At 52.6% G+C, this 15169-nt stretch overlaps 4 protein-coding genes across 4 annotated transcripts; 1 reads left to right on the forward strand and 3 right to left on the reverse strand.

The window, feature by feature from the left end:
- Positions 1-920: 920 nt before the first annotated feature.
- BDP55DRAFT_721715 (uncharacterized protein) lies at positions 921-2156 on the reverse strand. Its single transcript, XM_060578527.1, has 2 exons — positions 1868-2156; positions 921-1807 (listed from the first exon to the last, which is right to left on the reverse strand). Exons 1-2 carry the CDS (start codon positions 1985-1987, stop codon positions 1343-1345), a joined length of 585 nt encoding a protein of 194 aa, XP_060421792.1. The 5' UTR covers positions 1988-2156; the 3' UTR covers positions 921-1342.
- Positions 2157-4548: 2392 nt separating this feature from the next.
- Positions 4549-5877, forward strand: BDP55DRAFT_568134 (uncharacterized protein; the record flags this gene model as incomplete). Its single annotated transcript, XM_060570650.1, has 2 exons — positions 4549-4926; positions 5044-5877. The coding sequence occupies 2 exons, from the start codon at positions 4549-4551 to the stop codon at positions 5875-5877; spliced, it is 1212 nt and encodes a 403-aa protein (XP_060421793.1).
- Positions 5878-6511: 634 nt separating this feature from the next.
- On the reverse strand, positions 6512-8018 carry BDP55DRAFT_568143 (uncharacterized protein; the record flags this gene model as incomplete). Its single annotated transcript, XM_060570653.1, has 2 exons — positions 6512-7602; positions 7661-8018. 2 exons carry the CDS (start codon positions 8016-8018, stop codon positions 6512-6514), a joined length of 1449 nt encoding a protein of 482 aa, XP_060421794.1.
- A 3991-nt stretch (positions 8019-12009) lies between these two features.
- Positions 12010-13411, reverse strand: BDP55DRAFT_686948 (uncharacterized protein). The gene is made up of 2 exons (XM_060576541.1): positions 12876-13411; positions 12010-12825 (listed from the first exon to the last, which is right to left on the reverse strand). Exons 1-2 carry the CDS (start codon positions 13352-13354, stop codon positions 12063-12065), a joined length of 1242 nt encoding a protein of 413 aa, XP_060421795.1. The 5' UTR covers positions 13355-13411; the 3' UTR covers positions 12010-12062.
- Between the last annotated feature and the right edge of the window lie 1758 nt (positions 13412-15169).

Below are 15169 nucleotides of genomic sequence, written 5' to 3' on the forward strand. Positions count from 1 at the left end.
GGAGTGTCTGAACCTTATCCAACGACGAGAGACTGCTCACAAGCGGGCTCTTGGCGGGCAAATCCTCTGCAACCGCGCAGATTTCGAGGATGATCTCGGGCCGCGCGGGATTCAGTGGAGGGTGGATCTTCCGCGTCAAGAGCCTGGTCCTCATTTGTCATCGCTGGCCGTGGAACAATCACTATTCGGACTACCCAGCGTGGCCGGGCCTTACTCCACTAGTGTACAGTCATGACCATGTGTTGCTTCCTTTTCTGCGCTTATGATCAGCGTTTCTGAGGTCAAGAAATGCAATGTGCCCCAAAAACTCCAAACATGGCGGTTGCTGCCTGATCTAGACCAATTGAGGAGCTATCACGGTGAGTTGCGGTGCGAATTGGCGGAGAGGTATTGAGGTGGAGATGGGTGCACATCGCTTTCTAAGAGATGACACTATATGGAGCACCGGAAACATCCGGTACGCTCCCCTAAAGAGGAAGCGACTTGGCTATGAGCATAATTGTCGTTATTGTGGCAAGATCTGTTATGCCCAGCCTCTCAATCCCCGTTTTTACGCAGGGGCTAGACAAGGGTTTGCGCCAGAAGCCAAAATGGAGGTGTGGGGGGCTCAGCATTTAGGTTCCAGTCCAGTCATTTATGGATACCACGGCCGTGACGGAGTATCCATGTGCCTCTACGTATCTGCTATGACCCGCAACCAGCAGTACCTTTGCATGTATTACATGCTGCTTCATCTTTTTGGATCTGACCCACACAGGCTGGGCCCAAAGTCTTTCTTACTGTGTACATGCAACCACGATCAGAAGTGCGAGAGTGACTGCTGTGAAAGCCGGTTATGGATGCTTTGGAGTAACTCTTGATTACACGCTGCCCCTCGCACTGTCGTACACCATCCCGACCCCACATTCTGGGTTGCAAACCAACCGTCACAGCCATCACCAGAGGTTTGCGGAGGCCCATCACAGCAACTTTCGGCTTCTCAAAGATTGAGAATGTTTGCGAGAGAGGAAGTGACTTATGATAAGAACTGTATGTAACTCGCCAGATACAAACATCATATTGGGTGGGGAAGCGACCGATACCAGTGTCTAACAAAGCCGACGTTGAGAGCAAGGAATGGCATGAAAGGAGCAAAAGAATGTGGGAGGGGGCATCTAGCTTTGGCACAGTACTCCGTACATGACACAACTTTTCTGTTCAATTTGACACCCGGCAAAACGTCCTGGGCACGCAGTATCAAGAACTTCCAACTCTCGCCTCCCCCCATGTGTTTCTTGCGCAAGTTCCTCCCACATCGAATCCGTACAAATCACGTCTCGGCACCCATGTGACTGCCCTTCACCTACGCGACCAGCAGGTGCAAACAAAGGCTATAAAGTTTACGCGTCGCTTGTTCTGCGGCGCTCTCGTGGCTGCTCTTGTGGTCCTCTTGTGGTCCCATCTGCGATTCGGTTGCGATGACTGAGATTTCATTGATCCCTCCGAACCTGGCCAACTGAATCAGCAAAGCTTGATGGGCCTTCCGGCAGCCCTCTCGCAACACACGCTCGCGCTGATCGAGATGGTGCATCCGAGTCGCCAGACCCAGAGCACGATAGTATCTGCTTCGACATTCTCCGCTGACATCGTGAGTCGGAAGCACAATGGGCAGACGGAAAATGTCGCAATGTTCTTCGTTTATACGGCAACGCTCATGATGTATGAAAACCAGCTTTTTTTGCGCATTCGACAGGTACTGCTGCGCGTTCCACATGTAACGCAGCGCAGTTCGAGCCTCGCAATTAGGGTCAAGACACATGGTGCATCGCTATTCGCGACCATTAGGCTAGTTCATGACAGTATGGGGTTGATGGAGAGATTGGCCTACCTGCGGCCCCGGGTATGTGGGGTTGATCGATGGAAGAGACGAAACTCCGGGTCTAAGAAAGACTCGCGGGCGGAACGGTGGTGGGTTCCGACCGTGGAATGAGTGGATCGGTGTCGACATCAGATGGAGGAGGCAGAGAAATGGTTTTGTCTGAATGTCTTCTGATGAGTTCCATATTGCTTCCGTGGCGTGCAACTACGGGCTTTTATGCTTTTTCCCCCTTCTTTATTTCTCTTTCGGCCTGGCCGCTCGCTGCCCATTGTTATTGCAAGCAGTCGGGAAGCTACATGGTCAATCTGTTATAAACGGTCAATTCGACATTGACCGTTTATAACCAACACGATTGCTACCCCAACATCTAACCTACTGCCAAGTCGGCCCCCTGATCCTACAACGGTCGCAACAAGATGGGGAACAAGGGAGGACGCATCACTCCACCTTGCGACTGCGCTAGGATCTTCCTGCCCGTCACAGTAAAACACCCTAATAGCGAGCTTGATGTTGGATTCACCAAGGCCCGCGAGCCGTCTGCTCTTCGTATTCCCTCGGTCGGATTACAGCCAACACCTTGAGGCTTGACGTCCATCCACGTACCATCAGTCACGATGGTCTCCCAAACCAAGCAAGCTAGTGAACCTGCGAGACGCATCATGTCATCCTATGTTGGCTTTTACTGATCATAGTGATGGTCAGGTCTTTCCCGAAGTACTCCAATTGACTAGTAAGTCGGGCACACTCGTCCGCACGGTTGTGCTTGCTTGTCTGGCAACTGTATACGACACGCCAAGGTTTGCGGCCGTGATCACGATGGTGCAGATGCAATTATCCGTTGGAGGCGGCTGAGCCGCTCCACATGCGGTATCTACAGTCACAATTCGAGACACAAAGCCCAATTATTTAGTTGCCGTTTCCCCTCTGACATACTGAACGCAGCGTAGAGAGCTTTGGATTGGTGTTGCTGCAAGCGACGCAATGCGTAACCATGCCGTTTCTCGGGCCGGTAAAGGAGTAATTTGCAATCGGTTTGCTGACCAAACATCATGGTGTTCGGGTCCGGGGCTGTGATTGTCCACTGTCGGCAAGTTCAAAATGCGGTAACATCACAATCGCCCGCGCCATCTGTAATGTTGGTTCCAACAAATAAATCCCTCGGATCCGCGTACGCGCGTTGCGAAATATGCCAATTCCTCTTTTGCACGTACTGCTGCCGTGATGAGCTTCTTCAAGCATCTGATCATGGCTGCGGCGGCTTGCTTGCAAACAACATTTGAAAGCGAATAGTGCGGATAGCAGCGTATTCTTGTCAGTGTCCACCACCGGCCCTGGACAGTATCAACATTTGGGTTCGTACACCGCTACAGCCCCTTCGGCCAGCTGTTAATTAGCCATCACAGTACAAGTGGCGAGTGCATTCACGCTGTCCACAACACCACATGTAGCAGGCTCGATATCGCCAACCTCGGCCATGTGTCACACAAGTTTGCTGCCCTGTAGACCCTGTCATGGAGACGAATGGCATCGGAGACTTCGACTCGCATTTCCTCTCGAGATCTTGACTGGTAGAGGACAGGCGGTATGCTGCAGGCGTGGGCTCCGAAGCACGTGCAGAGAGCGGCGGGCTACCCGATGTCTTTGCGTCGCTGGTGTCGAGGCAGCACCTGGCCGTTCCGTGCTCACACCGTTAACCAGATCGGCGTTGTCGTCCGAGAGTCGCGGCAATACTCCGGGTTGAAAAGCCCATAGTCTAAGGAGATTAAGCCCGGCAAGCGCTTTGCAGGATGACTGCGCCAGTTAGGTTGGTATGTTACTCACAGTGCTAGCATAGCCTTGCCTGCAATGGAGCAAGGCCTCCAACCTTTCCCCGTCCAGACAGGCAAGGCCTAACAAGGGCGGACGAGCGGAAGTGATCACCTACGCCAAAGTTCACTTCGCTCAACCTATCCACTAGGTACATCGGTTTCTCCCAGGCGAAGTCCCTTCATAGCCGCCCGATTGAGCGTCGGGAACTACCTACGGCCACTGATAGGACGCTACAAGCGCACGGCCGAGAAGGCAGGAAACTTGCTATACCCGATTCACGATGGGTTCCCCTGCATATGGTGAGCGCGTCCTCTAAGCGCCACAGCCATTCACTGCCGCCTTCAGTGAGCCTTCTAACTCCATAGGCCGACGCAATTGTTACTTTGGTTTCGGTTGAACTTCTTTTCTTGGCCCTTCCACAGAAGCATTCGCTGTTTAGACCCATCTGTGAAACCCTTCCATACACAGGCACTCGCGAGCCTATTGGTAGCCGAGAAAAGGACCGAGACGGCGCTTGCGCAGGGTCCACAAGTCGGATTTCTAAGGCGCATCTGACTGGTTGTCTCCCGGCCAACAACATGAAATCCATCGCCCCAAGAACATCCGCCGATGGTTTTCAGTTGTCCATCATAACCTTCACCATTCGCCCTTATCGTCACTGTCTACGTTGAAGCGAGGCTTCAATGACGAGATCAGCGAGCCTTTGCGCTGCAATTCATGCCTGGCGGGCCGCTGTCCCAACGCCCGACGAGCACGGCAAACACGGCGAACAGGCGCAGCCAAGCCGTCCGCGAAAACGACGCCGCATCCATCCCAACACTGAGTTGAGGGCTCCATTGTCACCGCCATCGTCGCACTCTCCCTGCTTTGTTTTTTCTCTGATGGAATCCAGGCCCCTTACAGGAGTCAAACGAAAGCATGACCATAGTCAGGAGGACAATGACGGCGACGAAGAGCCAAGCGCAAGCCTTCTTCCAAATGGACACGACATCCAGTCCACGCCGCGAGCGTCCCAGCTCAACGACCAACGCATTGCTCGCACATCCACGCCTAGCTTCTCATCGGCGTCTAGCATTTCATCACGGACGTCCTCACCTACGAAACAATTGAGAAGACTGGCTCTTCAGGCGGACGGCTTTGTCCATCGCAAGTTTGCGAAGAGCCGCGCTGAACTGCCCTCCTCGCTCGCCACACTCGTCAACGAGCTGCAGGGAATCCGATGGGGGTTTCAGCTACTGCCGCATGACATGCGCACCGAGGTACATACTTTGTGATCCATGACGAGATTGTCACCGCCTGCTCCACTCCCTTCTGCTATGGACGCTTGTCTTCTACCGATTGGACCACAGACTGACAATTCGCTGCTCAAATGCCAGTTTGCCGACTTCGATATACCAGATCACGCTTATCTCCCCGAGGGCATTCCTGCACCACCCGGCTTCCGGTGCCCACCCCGAGATCTCGTTGCATGGCTACTAGACCAGGCCGAAGACTGCGAAATCAACCTTCACGGCGAACCTAGCTGGAACACGGAGCTCCATCTGCCAATGATGGAATGGGCGCTTCGACCGAACCGCCAGCGCGGCCTTGTTGACTACACATACTGCACTGGCGCCCAGGTGGTTAAAACATACAGGGCGAAGCAATCAGCGTCGAACATGGTTGACTTTTGCATGGTCATCCGCCCTCCCGGAGGAAGTGCTGAGGCCAGCCGGATTGATGAGGTTCGGGAAAATCGACCAGATGTGACCATCAATCATACGGACCACGGAATTTTGTGCAAGAGCCCCATCGTCGTATCGTTCGAGACCAAGCGTCCCGGCGCCGACCTCGAGAAGGCGATGGTGCAGATGGGATCATGGCACTCGTCACAATGGAGGGGTTTCCTGCAAGGCCCTACCGACCCGCGGGCAATCCAGTTTTTGCCTGGCGTCATTATCAGCGGCCACAGCTGGTCTTTCGTTGCTAGCGCGATCCAAGATGACAAGTCCATTCTTTACAGCGACGTCGAGCTCGGCAAGACGTCGACCGAGTTCGGGATCATCACTGTGCTTCTTGCCATGCAGCACCTCGCCCGCTGGGCTGAAAACACATACTGGCCCGTATTCAAGTCCGAGATCCTTCAAATGTGTCTAGCTGCCAGTGTAGGTACCACAGTCTACTTCGAATTTACAATCCTTCGAGCAGCGTCGCATCCGGCCGAACCGTGAGCGGAATATGAGGTGTTCATGTGCTGATTTAAGGAGACCAACGGCGCCTCTGCGGCAATAGTAAGATCGATGATCGATGGTCCGTACCGAATGTAAGGATACCCCATTCGTGTCCAGATCGCTCTACCTTTGGCTCAAGCCCCTAAGCGCTACGCTAATATTCCCCTCCACCTCTTGTAGCTTTGGCCCAACGTTTCCAACACGGCGGGAATATGGCTCCATCTAAGATTGTCCCGTTCAGAAGTTGTCACATGCCGTGGTAAGGCAGCTGCACCGTTCCATAAGGATGAGCTGATGCTAGAGTGTGAAGTCGAATGTGTTTAGCCTGATGTTCAACCGATTGCGGTTGACAGTTCCGGCAAGCCCCTTTCAACCACACTCAGCCTATCCCGGGATTGGCAGGAGCTGGTTAACATGCAGTTCGGCCGTCGTTCGTGCGTGTCGTCGGGATACCGGCCTGGGCTCATTTGGCATGCGCGCTCGGGCCGAGCAGAATTCGGTGCTGATGGAATAGATTGAATGCTCGAAACCAGTAGAAGGATTATTGAAGAGCTCATTTTAATCGTGGTCGACAATGCGGCTGTCGAGGACAATTAGGCAGGATCAGCGAATGGCTGTTCTGGATGCCATAACCTTACATCTCAACCCCGTCTTCTTGGACTGACGTAGACTTCATACTTTGTGTGATGAAGGATGCGGACTCCTCATCTGTCTCGAGCTCGCCCAAATTCGAATCGCGTGACCAGAATCCCGACGAGATCGTTCCCGTCGTCGTAAGTGACGGCCCCGCTGTTGAGTCCATTGTCATTGGTCGCCGGGTTCCCAGTCTCGTCTCGAGGTCACGCACAGCCGCTTGTTCCAGATGTCGGCTGAGCTCCCAGAGCCGGGCTCTCTGCTGCTTCCTGACGGAAGTATGGCATGGGGGGGACATCCAGGCTGGGTAGATTTTCTGGTGGCTTGCCGAGACTCCAACGTTGAGGGGATGGCGGGACATGAACTCGTTGCACAGATAGCAAGCCTTCTTGCTAGTACCCATGAACAATAGCCTAGGTGTAAGGTGGGGATGGTGGTCGTAAAAGCTGAGCAGCTGCATTTCCGCGTGCACAATAAGTGTCATCTTGCAAGCTCGTCGTAATTTTGTCTCCGGGTCAGTCGTTAGCCAGGTTTGACCTAGTTTCTCTCTCAAAACTTCTGGGTCGCTTTGGGCAATTTTCTTGAGCAATGTTAAGAGGGGTTCCCTCTGCGTGCCTAGCGAGAAATCCTCCGGCTCCGGAGCATCGATGGGTTCGATGTGTATCCCTGTGAAGATGCTTGGTTGTTTCACGGCCAATTTGAGCATCGCCTTGGTTGCAGCAAAGTATCGCCCTAGCTTGTAAACGTATTTCAACCACAAGGGTAACGACCCGTCCGCGAGCCCGAAGAGCCTTTCAAGGTGTTCAGAATACATCCATCTACCGCGCGATGCCCACTGGACATGCGGTATGAGCAGGGTAGAATGGCTTCTGGCATCGAGAGACGCAAGTGATGGCAGGTTACGGACCCATGTCCTAAAACCCAGCTCTTCGGCGTTGTCCGAGGATGACTGATCCATTTCTTGGATAGCACGTTCGATGGTAGCCCTGATTTCTGGGAGGCTTATCTTCTCCACGAGTGCGCGAATTCTGTCTTGAGTGAGGATGACGACCTTACGCAACACCTCAGGTTCCACGTCGTCCGGTCTCTTATCTAGGATTCGTGTTGGTCAGCGTCTCGTTCGAATTGCCCTATTTTCGCCGTGGATTACCCCTCAGAGAAACTGCTGTGAGATCGATGAGAACATCCTGCAGTTGTTTGAGCAAGTCCTTGGGAACGCCCAGATTCCTGGCAAGTCGCAGGACTGTCCCACCTGGGTGGCCCTGCTCCAGACATACTGCGGAAGCAGTCTCGCCCCCTATCCTTGAAGTCGAAGATATCAAAGCAAACGAGTCGAGGAACTTCTTCTGGTGCTGCTCGTGTTTCCAGTAACTGTCGTGAGGATGCCTGTCGAGGCTATAAGTTGTGGGCTCACCGCGTACTGGGTCAATCAGATGTAGTAGTGCCGTGACAGTCACGAATCGCTCGTGAGCCTTGCCAGTGAGGCTTGTCGGGGTTGTCTCCGCCATGCAATGAGCCTCTGCCACCTCACTGTAGTGGCCCTGATTGTATTGCACCCTCCTGCGAGTTGGCCGGGCTGTCGATTACGTTGAGGTCGGGGGATCGTTTCACTTGAAATGATTATTTATACCTTCTCACTTCCCCCTTCAACGCACTTGGGAGGATCCGCATTTGGCTTAGGCTTGCTGCTGGAGGCCGGGCGTCTTCTATTGGCCGGGCAAAGAGACTCTCGCATAACACGCCCACGCTCCGACATACATCGTAATAGGTTCCCGTCAGTTGTCACGTGGCAAGGACAAGGGCATGCTAAAAGGATTTGTTGAGCAACAGCGCGAAAGCCTAACTAACTGCAGCACAGATCCACTCCCCCACTTGATGGCTAGAACGGTGGACCCCACCTGCCCGAGTCGCATCCAATGATCAGGGCCGACGCTCGATCATAGAGCGGGGTTACGTCGCTAGTTACGCTCCAGGCTTTCTTGAAACCCCATCGAAGCCCACCTCCATATGTCACATTTTGTAAGCTAAACATCACCAACCACGGATGCATTGGACACGATAAAACATGGCCCGGGCACCAGCTACAGGGTTTCGAATCGGTGCGATAGATCCCACACTTCTTGAGGGCGATGTCACTATGCCATTGACCATTTGTTCGCAAGGTCCGCAAAATGACACTACCAGTGAGACTGATCGATCGGATTCGAACATCTTGGACCACTCATGTCTCTTCGCATACGACTCTGCAGCGAACGACTTGACGTGCGATTTGCCTCTCCATCCGTCTACCGCCCCTCCGCACCCTTCCGAGATCCTTTCACCCTCTCAATTGTCTTGAGGCATTGGAGAGTTGCTACCGCTTCACCAACAGATGAATATCGTTAGTGAGTATGCGGAGCAAACGGTGATGGGAAATTCATTAGGCGCAGAGGTGGCTTGCTCGGGGCCGACTTTCGACCGGGGGCCACAGTTGTCAAATTCAGTACCGAACTCGACAGAAGCCAGCCTCGCTCCGTTTTCGTCCAACAGAGCATCTGCCCCGTCGAGACATGCCAGGAAAATCTTCCGGTGTCACTGGAAGGGCTGTTCATACACTGCTAAAGACCGAGGCTTCTTTGAGTAAGTATGGTGAATTGCTGATGACTTTTCACTGCGCTAGAAAACTCCCGCTCACACTTCTCAGCGAACACGTCTGGCGGCACCGGAAGTGTCCGAAGGTTGACTGCCTGTCATGCTTCAAGGGGGAGAAAGAGAAGCGAAGACATGTCTGGAAGATGCACAGATTATGGGCGCAGTTGGTGGGATTTCCTACCATCGGTGGTATTTGCGACGAGTGTGGCAAGACTTTCGTTCGGCATGATTACGTGATTCGCCATAAGAGAAGAAAACATAAACATTAAATGAGACATAAGTCAAATATCAATGATGCTGCTCATGTCTGCCTTCTGAATTCGTTCAGAGTACACACAGTGCTACCAATCTTTTGCTATCCGGGCAGAATCTGAACGTATCAGGTATGCTTCTGGTATAATCACAAAGGTCTTGCCTAGTCACGATCGAATCGAAAATATAGTGCCGCGATCCATCCAAGTATCTCGAGCCGACATTGGAGTCTATCACACACCCCCGTATTCTTAGAGAAAGGATATCTTTTGGAATCTATATACGGCTTGATTCTGCCCAGATCAGCCGTAATACATCCGAGTCTATGTCACCAAAACTCGCACCAATCCCGTCGGATCACAAGGTTATTGTGAAGTACCAAGCTGGTGGGTCGTACATGATGTGGGAAGGCAAGAAACTGATTCATCCGCCAACGACAAGTGGGCGGGGCTGCGAGACTCTCAGATGAAAATCCTACCGACTGTTTGCGGGAGCGGAAGAGGTAGCACGGAGGAGTAGCGAGACACCGTTGAATCCCGAGGTTGAAGGCAGAGCATGCTCTTTTGCTGTAGATGCTGATGCATCTTTCGCTTTGATATTCTGATGGTGTATGTGTGGTCTGGACATTGCTGTGGCGGCAACATCACAGGGCTCAAGGTCCGGAAAGAAAGTAGAATTATGCACACGTCTTATGTAGAGGACGCTATTGCCACCTCGGTTCGATGAGACCAGGATTGGGGTAGCTCAGAGAAGATCATCGCTCTCTTCCGAAAAGCTAAGGCTTCAAGAGCACAAAAAGCCTTGTGGGCCTTACTGTCATCGAAGGTGACGGATAATGAAGATTCCTTGGGCACGTGTTGAGATGGAGGTGCAACTCGGCCGTTCCAGCGTATGTCACAAGACGAAATGCATGGTGATAGACATAGTAAAGCACCACCATATAGTAAGCGATGCTGCGTCATGCAAAATATTACGCGGTTCGTCCCTGGCCAGGACCTCATCTGTCAACGAATTTCGCGTTAAGTCTATATCCAAGAAATGCGCATAAGCTACTTGTATCATTTGGGCGCAGCATAGACGATCACCAGAACTGGTCCCTGACTGGAGTGACATCTAGATCGCGCAGGCGTTTGGAAAAGGATGCCTGACCTTGATCGTCGGAATGGCCCTTGTCGTTTCCAGAAATGTTTCCAGGCAGACCGAATCCTCCACGCGCTAGAAGGCCATTTTCTTTTCGTCTGGACAAAGCCGAGAGTTCATTTTAGGACGCTGATATGTGAAACAGTAAAGAATTATCGCTTTTGAAACCAGGAGCGTATCTCAATACGCATTTAGAGTAGTGTAAGGCATCTGTACCTAGTTCACGGCCAGCCAAATACGCAAGATTCGTCGATCAAAACGATCAACCACGATCAGAATCTTCGGATTATGTAAAATCTCCTTTCGATCGGATTAACTCAAGCACAAGGCAATTGTGTCAAACGGCCACGTACGCGCGGCACACGTCGGCGATGAGCTATAACGCTAGAGTTACGTTACGTCTAGGATAGTCAACGAACTTACTCCCCTGACGAAAAGCCCTCATTCTACGCAGTTCCCGCCTGAATCGGCGTGGTACAACTGCAGGCGATCCGAAGACTAGCTACCTGTTTCGATTTCTTCATGTGCTAATCCGCTACAAGGAAGACTTGTAATCTTCTATCCCGCGTTTTATCACCTAGTCGATTTCCGAGTGTGAAGACGACTCCGTTCCTCTACGTGGACTAAGAAACGCTCAGACGACCCTTCTCGTCACGATTTAACAACTTAAAAGAGCCCTAGATGCCTACTAATTCATTCCTGTGGCAATTAGATTCCGCTAGAGATTTCGCAACGTAGGTCCGGTTGACCTCACTGAATTTCTGTGGGGGAAGCGAGTCAATGTAGACAAAACCATGGCTGCTATCTATTGTACTCCTCTCGTGTCCAGCCTATGTATATACCTGTCGGATTGGAAGTCCAATTCGACCTCGCGGCAAGGGGCCCGAGCAGGGGCCACTTACGGGCCGTACTTACGATAATCGCGGCCTGCCTAACCTGCGGTTGGAATCCCCTTTTCCACCTTACGCAGAAGTTAATACAGATCAATTGACATCTCCGTCAACCCACGGTTCGAACCAGAATCCCTGTGATAGGCATACCAACAATATCCGAACTCAGCTAGAGGCTTCCGGTCCTCTTCTCAAAGAGCAGAATCGGGAAGGGAAGCAAGCGAGCCACTGGCGAAGCGTAAGACATGCCAGCTTGGCGGTGAGGGTGCTCGCACGCACAGTTATCAACCCGTGCCCCATGCATGCTGAATTAAAGGCAAACGTCTCTGAGATTGTGGCGCAATGCTTGATGGTCCATATTATCACAACGGCGATGAGCGTCCACGGCGTACGAACATCCGGTTATGTCACGTTAATGGGAAGGTCTTTCTCAAAACTGCGGGCAAGATACCTGTTTGCTCACAAAGCTCAATACTATTCACGCGATTCCTGCCCTGTGTCAAGGCACCGAACCAGTAAAGGAACCAATACAATCTCACTGACAAAAGGTCTCATTACGCCCAGGATCAAGGCCAGCACTGGTCTAAAAATCTGTCTAGTGCTCGCAACGACCCCACCAGCGGTAGATAGGAGCTGACCCTAGACCTTTCCGTCTCCAGCCTCTTTCAAGTCGACTACGGGCGCCTGTACATCGCCAAATACAAGAGTTTGTTCCTCGGGACGGCTTGTCTCAAGTCCAAGAGCTTTCTGTAGTTCGGCCACTGCTGGGAGGTTGAGTGAGGCGCCCCCGTGGATGCCGTACTTTTGGTCCGCGCTGAGCTTCGTCCGAGCGACTTCTTTGGAGTGACCATTCAAGATCGTCTTCAGGGCAAGTGAGCTCAAGCCTTTGCTAAGCAGCTTAGCCTCGTTGAAGGAGATAGTACTGTATATGTCTCTTGCGCCTGACTGTTGCTCGTCTAGCTGGCGATGAAATCTCGCCACGTCTTTTGACAGATTGCCGTCGAAGAGAACTACCTGGATGGAAAACTCGGAACCACCTCCTTTGACGGCTTTCAAACGCTTTTTGATCTGTTCTACTTCCTTGGGTTCCAGGGGGGATGCTGCGAGCAAGATGATGTTGGTAGGATGCGACGTCTTGTTGTTAGACAACCGCGACTGCAATGCGATGGACCGCTCGATGGTGAAGCGAATGCTATTCCGGAGTTTCGGCTGAGCTTCCGCTTTCTCGATAGCTTTCTTGTAGACAGTGAGGAGCTGCTCAATTGTCAGACTTCTGGCTCTCCAACCTTCCCAGAACCCGATCTTCTCCTCGCGAATATGGTCTAGTAGCTGCTTGTGCATTTCGTCATCCGACATACGCTCCATGGCCGACTTCTTCTTATTCTCATCGATGACGAGGTTACTCATCCACACCTCAAATCCCATATCATGGAGAGCCTGTGAGTCTTTCACATTTGCTGCAGCTTGGTCCCAGGCGATGTCTCGAAAAGCTGATCCAGCGCCTGGGCCTTCTGGAATTTTGCCTCGGAGACGTAGACGCCGTCGCTGTTGCTACAGCTGGTGAAGAAGAAGCTCATTTCGCACCCGTATGCTTCCGCTAGAAGCCTGAGAAATGCACCAACGAATTCTATGCAAGACCGGGCTTCAGCATCCTGTTTGGGGTTCTCGTCCATGTACGCCTGGTATCCTTTCTGCCGGAGCGGTCGGAAAGCGTTCTCCTTGTTGGCTTCTTGGACGAGGCGGATGGTATTAGCCTTCGATCTTTCTTCAGCCGGATATGCGGGCAAAGCCTCGTCTGATGGGAAAAAGAGAGGAGCTTGACTGCCGCTATGCGTATGCCCTATGGTGTGCGAAGCATTCCCGACTGGGACATGGCCAAAGTCTAGCTCATGACCACGGTGTGGTTGTGACTTCGAGAAACAGAAGCCCATTGCGATGAGACCTAGCAAGGTGATTTGCAGACCAGGACAAAGAGAGTGAATGAGGACGATTGGAAGAAGATATTCCTGTACGATGAGGACGGGCACGTCTGGTGTTCTTTATAGTAGTTGCTGGAGTGCAATGGAGAAATAGCCATGCAGTCCTGATCCCATAACCGGGCCTAACTGAGGCAGAGGTGACGCGGATTCTCGCCTTGTTGAGGCGAACCGAAAACGCCTCATGGGCTGACTCAAGAACAGACGACGCGACACCAGGCGGCCACGAAGGAGGCGAACAGCAGGAGACAAACACCGCTCCGGTGTCTCCTTGGCCAGCTTCGCACAGCCTCGCGATGTGACCACACAAAGTACCGTACATGATTGTCCAACTACAGCCTCCGGTTGTGGACGTGCAGAGTGTACAGCGCGCGTTCCCTGTCCGTCCTGCAGTTTATCTCAATTCAGGGGGACCTCGTCACCGATCAAGAGCTGGCCAGAGCTTCAGGGTGGAACATTACGCAGCAACGAATATCCCATTATACCGTAGTACTGGGTAGGTCTTTTGAGGCCCCGATGGGGAGTACGTCGCAAGCACCAACAGCAGGAAGTAGACTACGGAGCACTCACCTCCCCTGTCATCTGCATACATACATACATAGTTTATTACGCCCCGGCTAAGCTATTCAGGGCTCGCATGATTATTTACATATTCTCCACCTGCGTTCATATTCTGGCCTCTCAGAAGCTCATACAAGTCTTGTCCGTCGCTGTATGTGTCATCTTCAGCTTTACATGCCAATGCTGCGGTTGCTCGTGGAGTTAGTAACAGGCCATCTTGAGGCTGTCTCCCAAAGTGTTCGGCGTCCGATCGTCGGCGGCCGAAGCTAGTCCTGCTGTCGATGGCACGAGGGTGCGTGGGGGATGTCGTCGGTTAGTGTGTTGATGTAGATGGTGTGTGGTTTCGCTGCTGGCTGATCTGTGCATCCAGTCTCTCCGTGTTCATGGCGAACTTGATCGTCTCTTTGACAATATCTACGTTTGGCGACCAGTCATCAGGATCGGACGCGTTTTTTCCTCCGAGAAAGTACGACAGGTTTCCTCTATGCGACTCCGTTTGTTGAAGCATCCGAGTTCGTTGTGCCATCCACTGTGTGCAACGGAAGAGAAAATGCTCTACCGTTTCTACCGATTGCCCGCAGCCGCATTGCGCCGACGCAGCCGCACCGATCTGGTGAAGGTACCAATTCAGTCTTGCCATGCCGGTGCGCAGTTGCGCCAGGATACTGGCTTCTTTCCAGGACAGTCCATCGTATAGCTCGCGTGTATGCTTTCCTGGTAAAGCCACATCGATCTTCTTCGAATATGCTCCTACGTTGTGGGGCAAAGCTCCGTGCTTCTGTCGCACGTTCTGTAAAGCGGTCCTAAGTGCCGTCGAGTAGGCTCTGGCCGGTCATTTTTGCGCTATCTTGTTCGGTCGCGTACTGTCTTTTGCTGCAGCTTTGGCCGCTTGCGCCAGGTCTGACTCTATCGCTGATGGAAGCCAGAAGAGAGTGATTCTGTTGCCTCGTCTCTGCAGAGCTTGCATGATGGAGTAAAATTGTCGGACCTCTCGTTGACCTGACTGCTGCCGCGGGTTGCGCATCACCAACACTGCCGCTTTGTTGCGGATGAAGACGTGGATGGCCCGATACTCGAGTCTCTCTGGGAGAGACTTGACCGCTTCTGCCAGTGCCGCTAGCTCTGCTACGTACGGGTTCTGTTCCGTTCTCTGACCGAAGGTACGCGAGGCCGTCATGATGCCGCCGCCCCTTCTGAAGGATGCGGGCA

The sequence above is a fragment of the Colletotrichum godetiae genome (assembly GCF_030913485.1).
Source record: "Colletotrichum godetiae strain CBS 193.32 chromosome Unknown BDP55scaffold_107, whole genome shotgun sequence".
Taxonomy (NCBI): Eukaryota; Fungi; Ascomycota; class Sordariomycetes; order Glomerellales; family Glomerellaceae; genus Colletotrichum; species Colletotrichum godetiae.

Coding starts and splice junctions, on each gene's coding strand:
- BDP55DRAFT_721715 (XM_060578527.1), bottom strand. CDS start 1,987: ATGTCGACACCGATCCACTCATTCCACGGTCGGAACCCACCACCGTTC. Junction 1,808..1,867: donor CCACATACCCGGGGCCGCAG/GTAGGCCAATCT, acceptor GGTCGCGAATAG/CGATGCACCATGTGTCTTGA.
- BDP55DRAFT_686948 (XM_060576541.1), bottom strand. CDS start 13,354: ATGGGCTTCTGTTTCTCGAAGTCACAACCACACCGTGGTCATGAGCTA. Junction 12,826..12,875: donor GGGACCAAGCTGCAGCAAAT/GTGAAAGACTCA, acceptor GGTGTGGATGAG/TAACCTCGTCATCGATGAGA.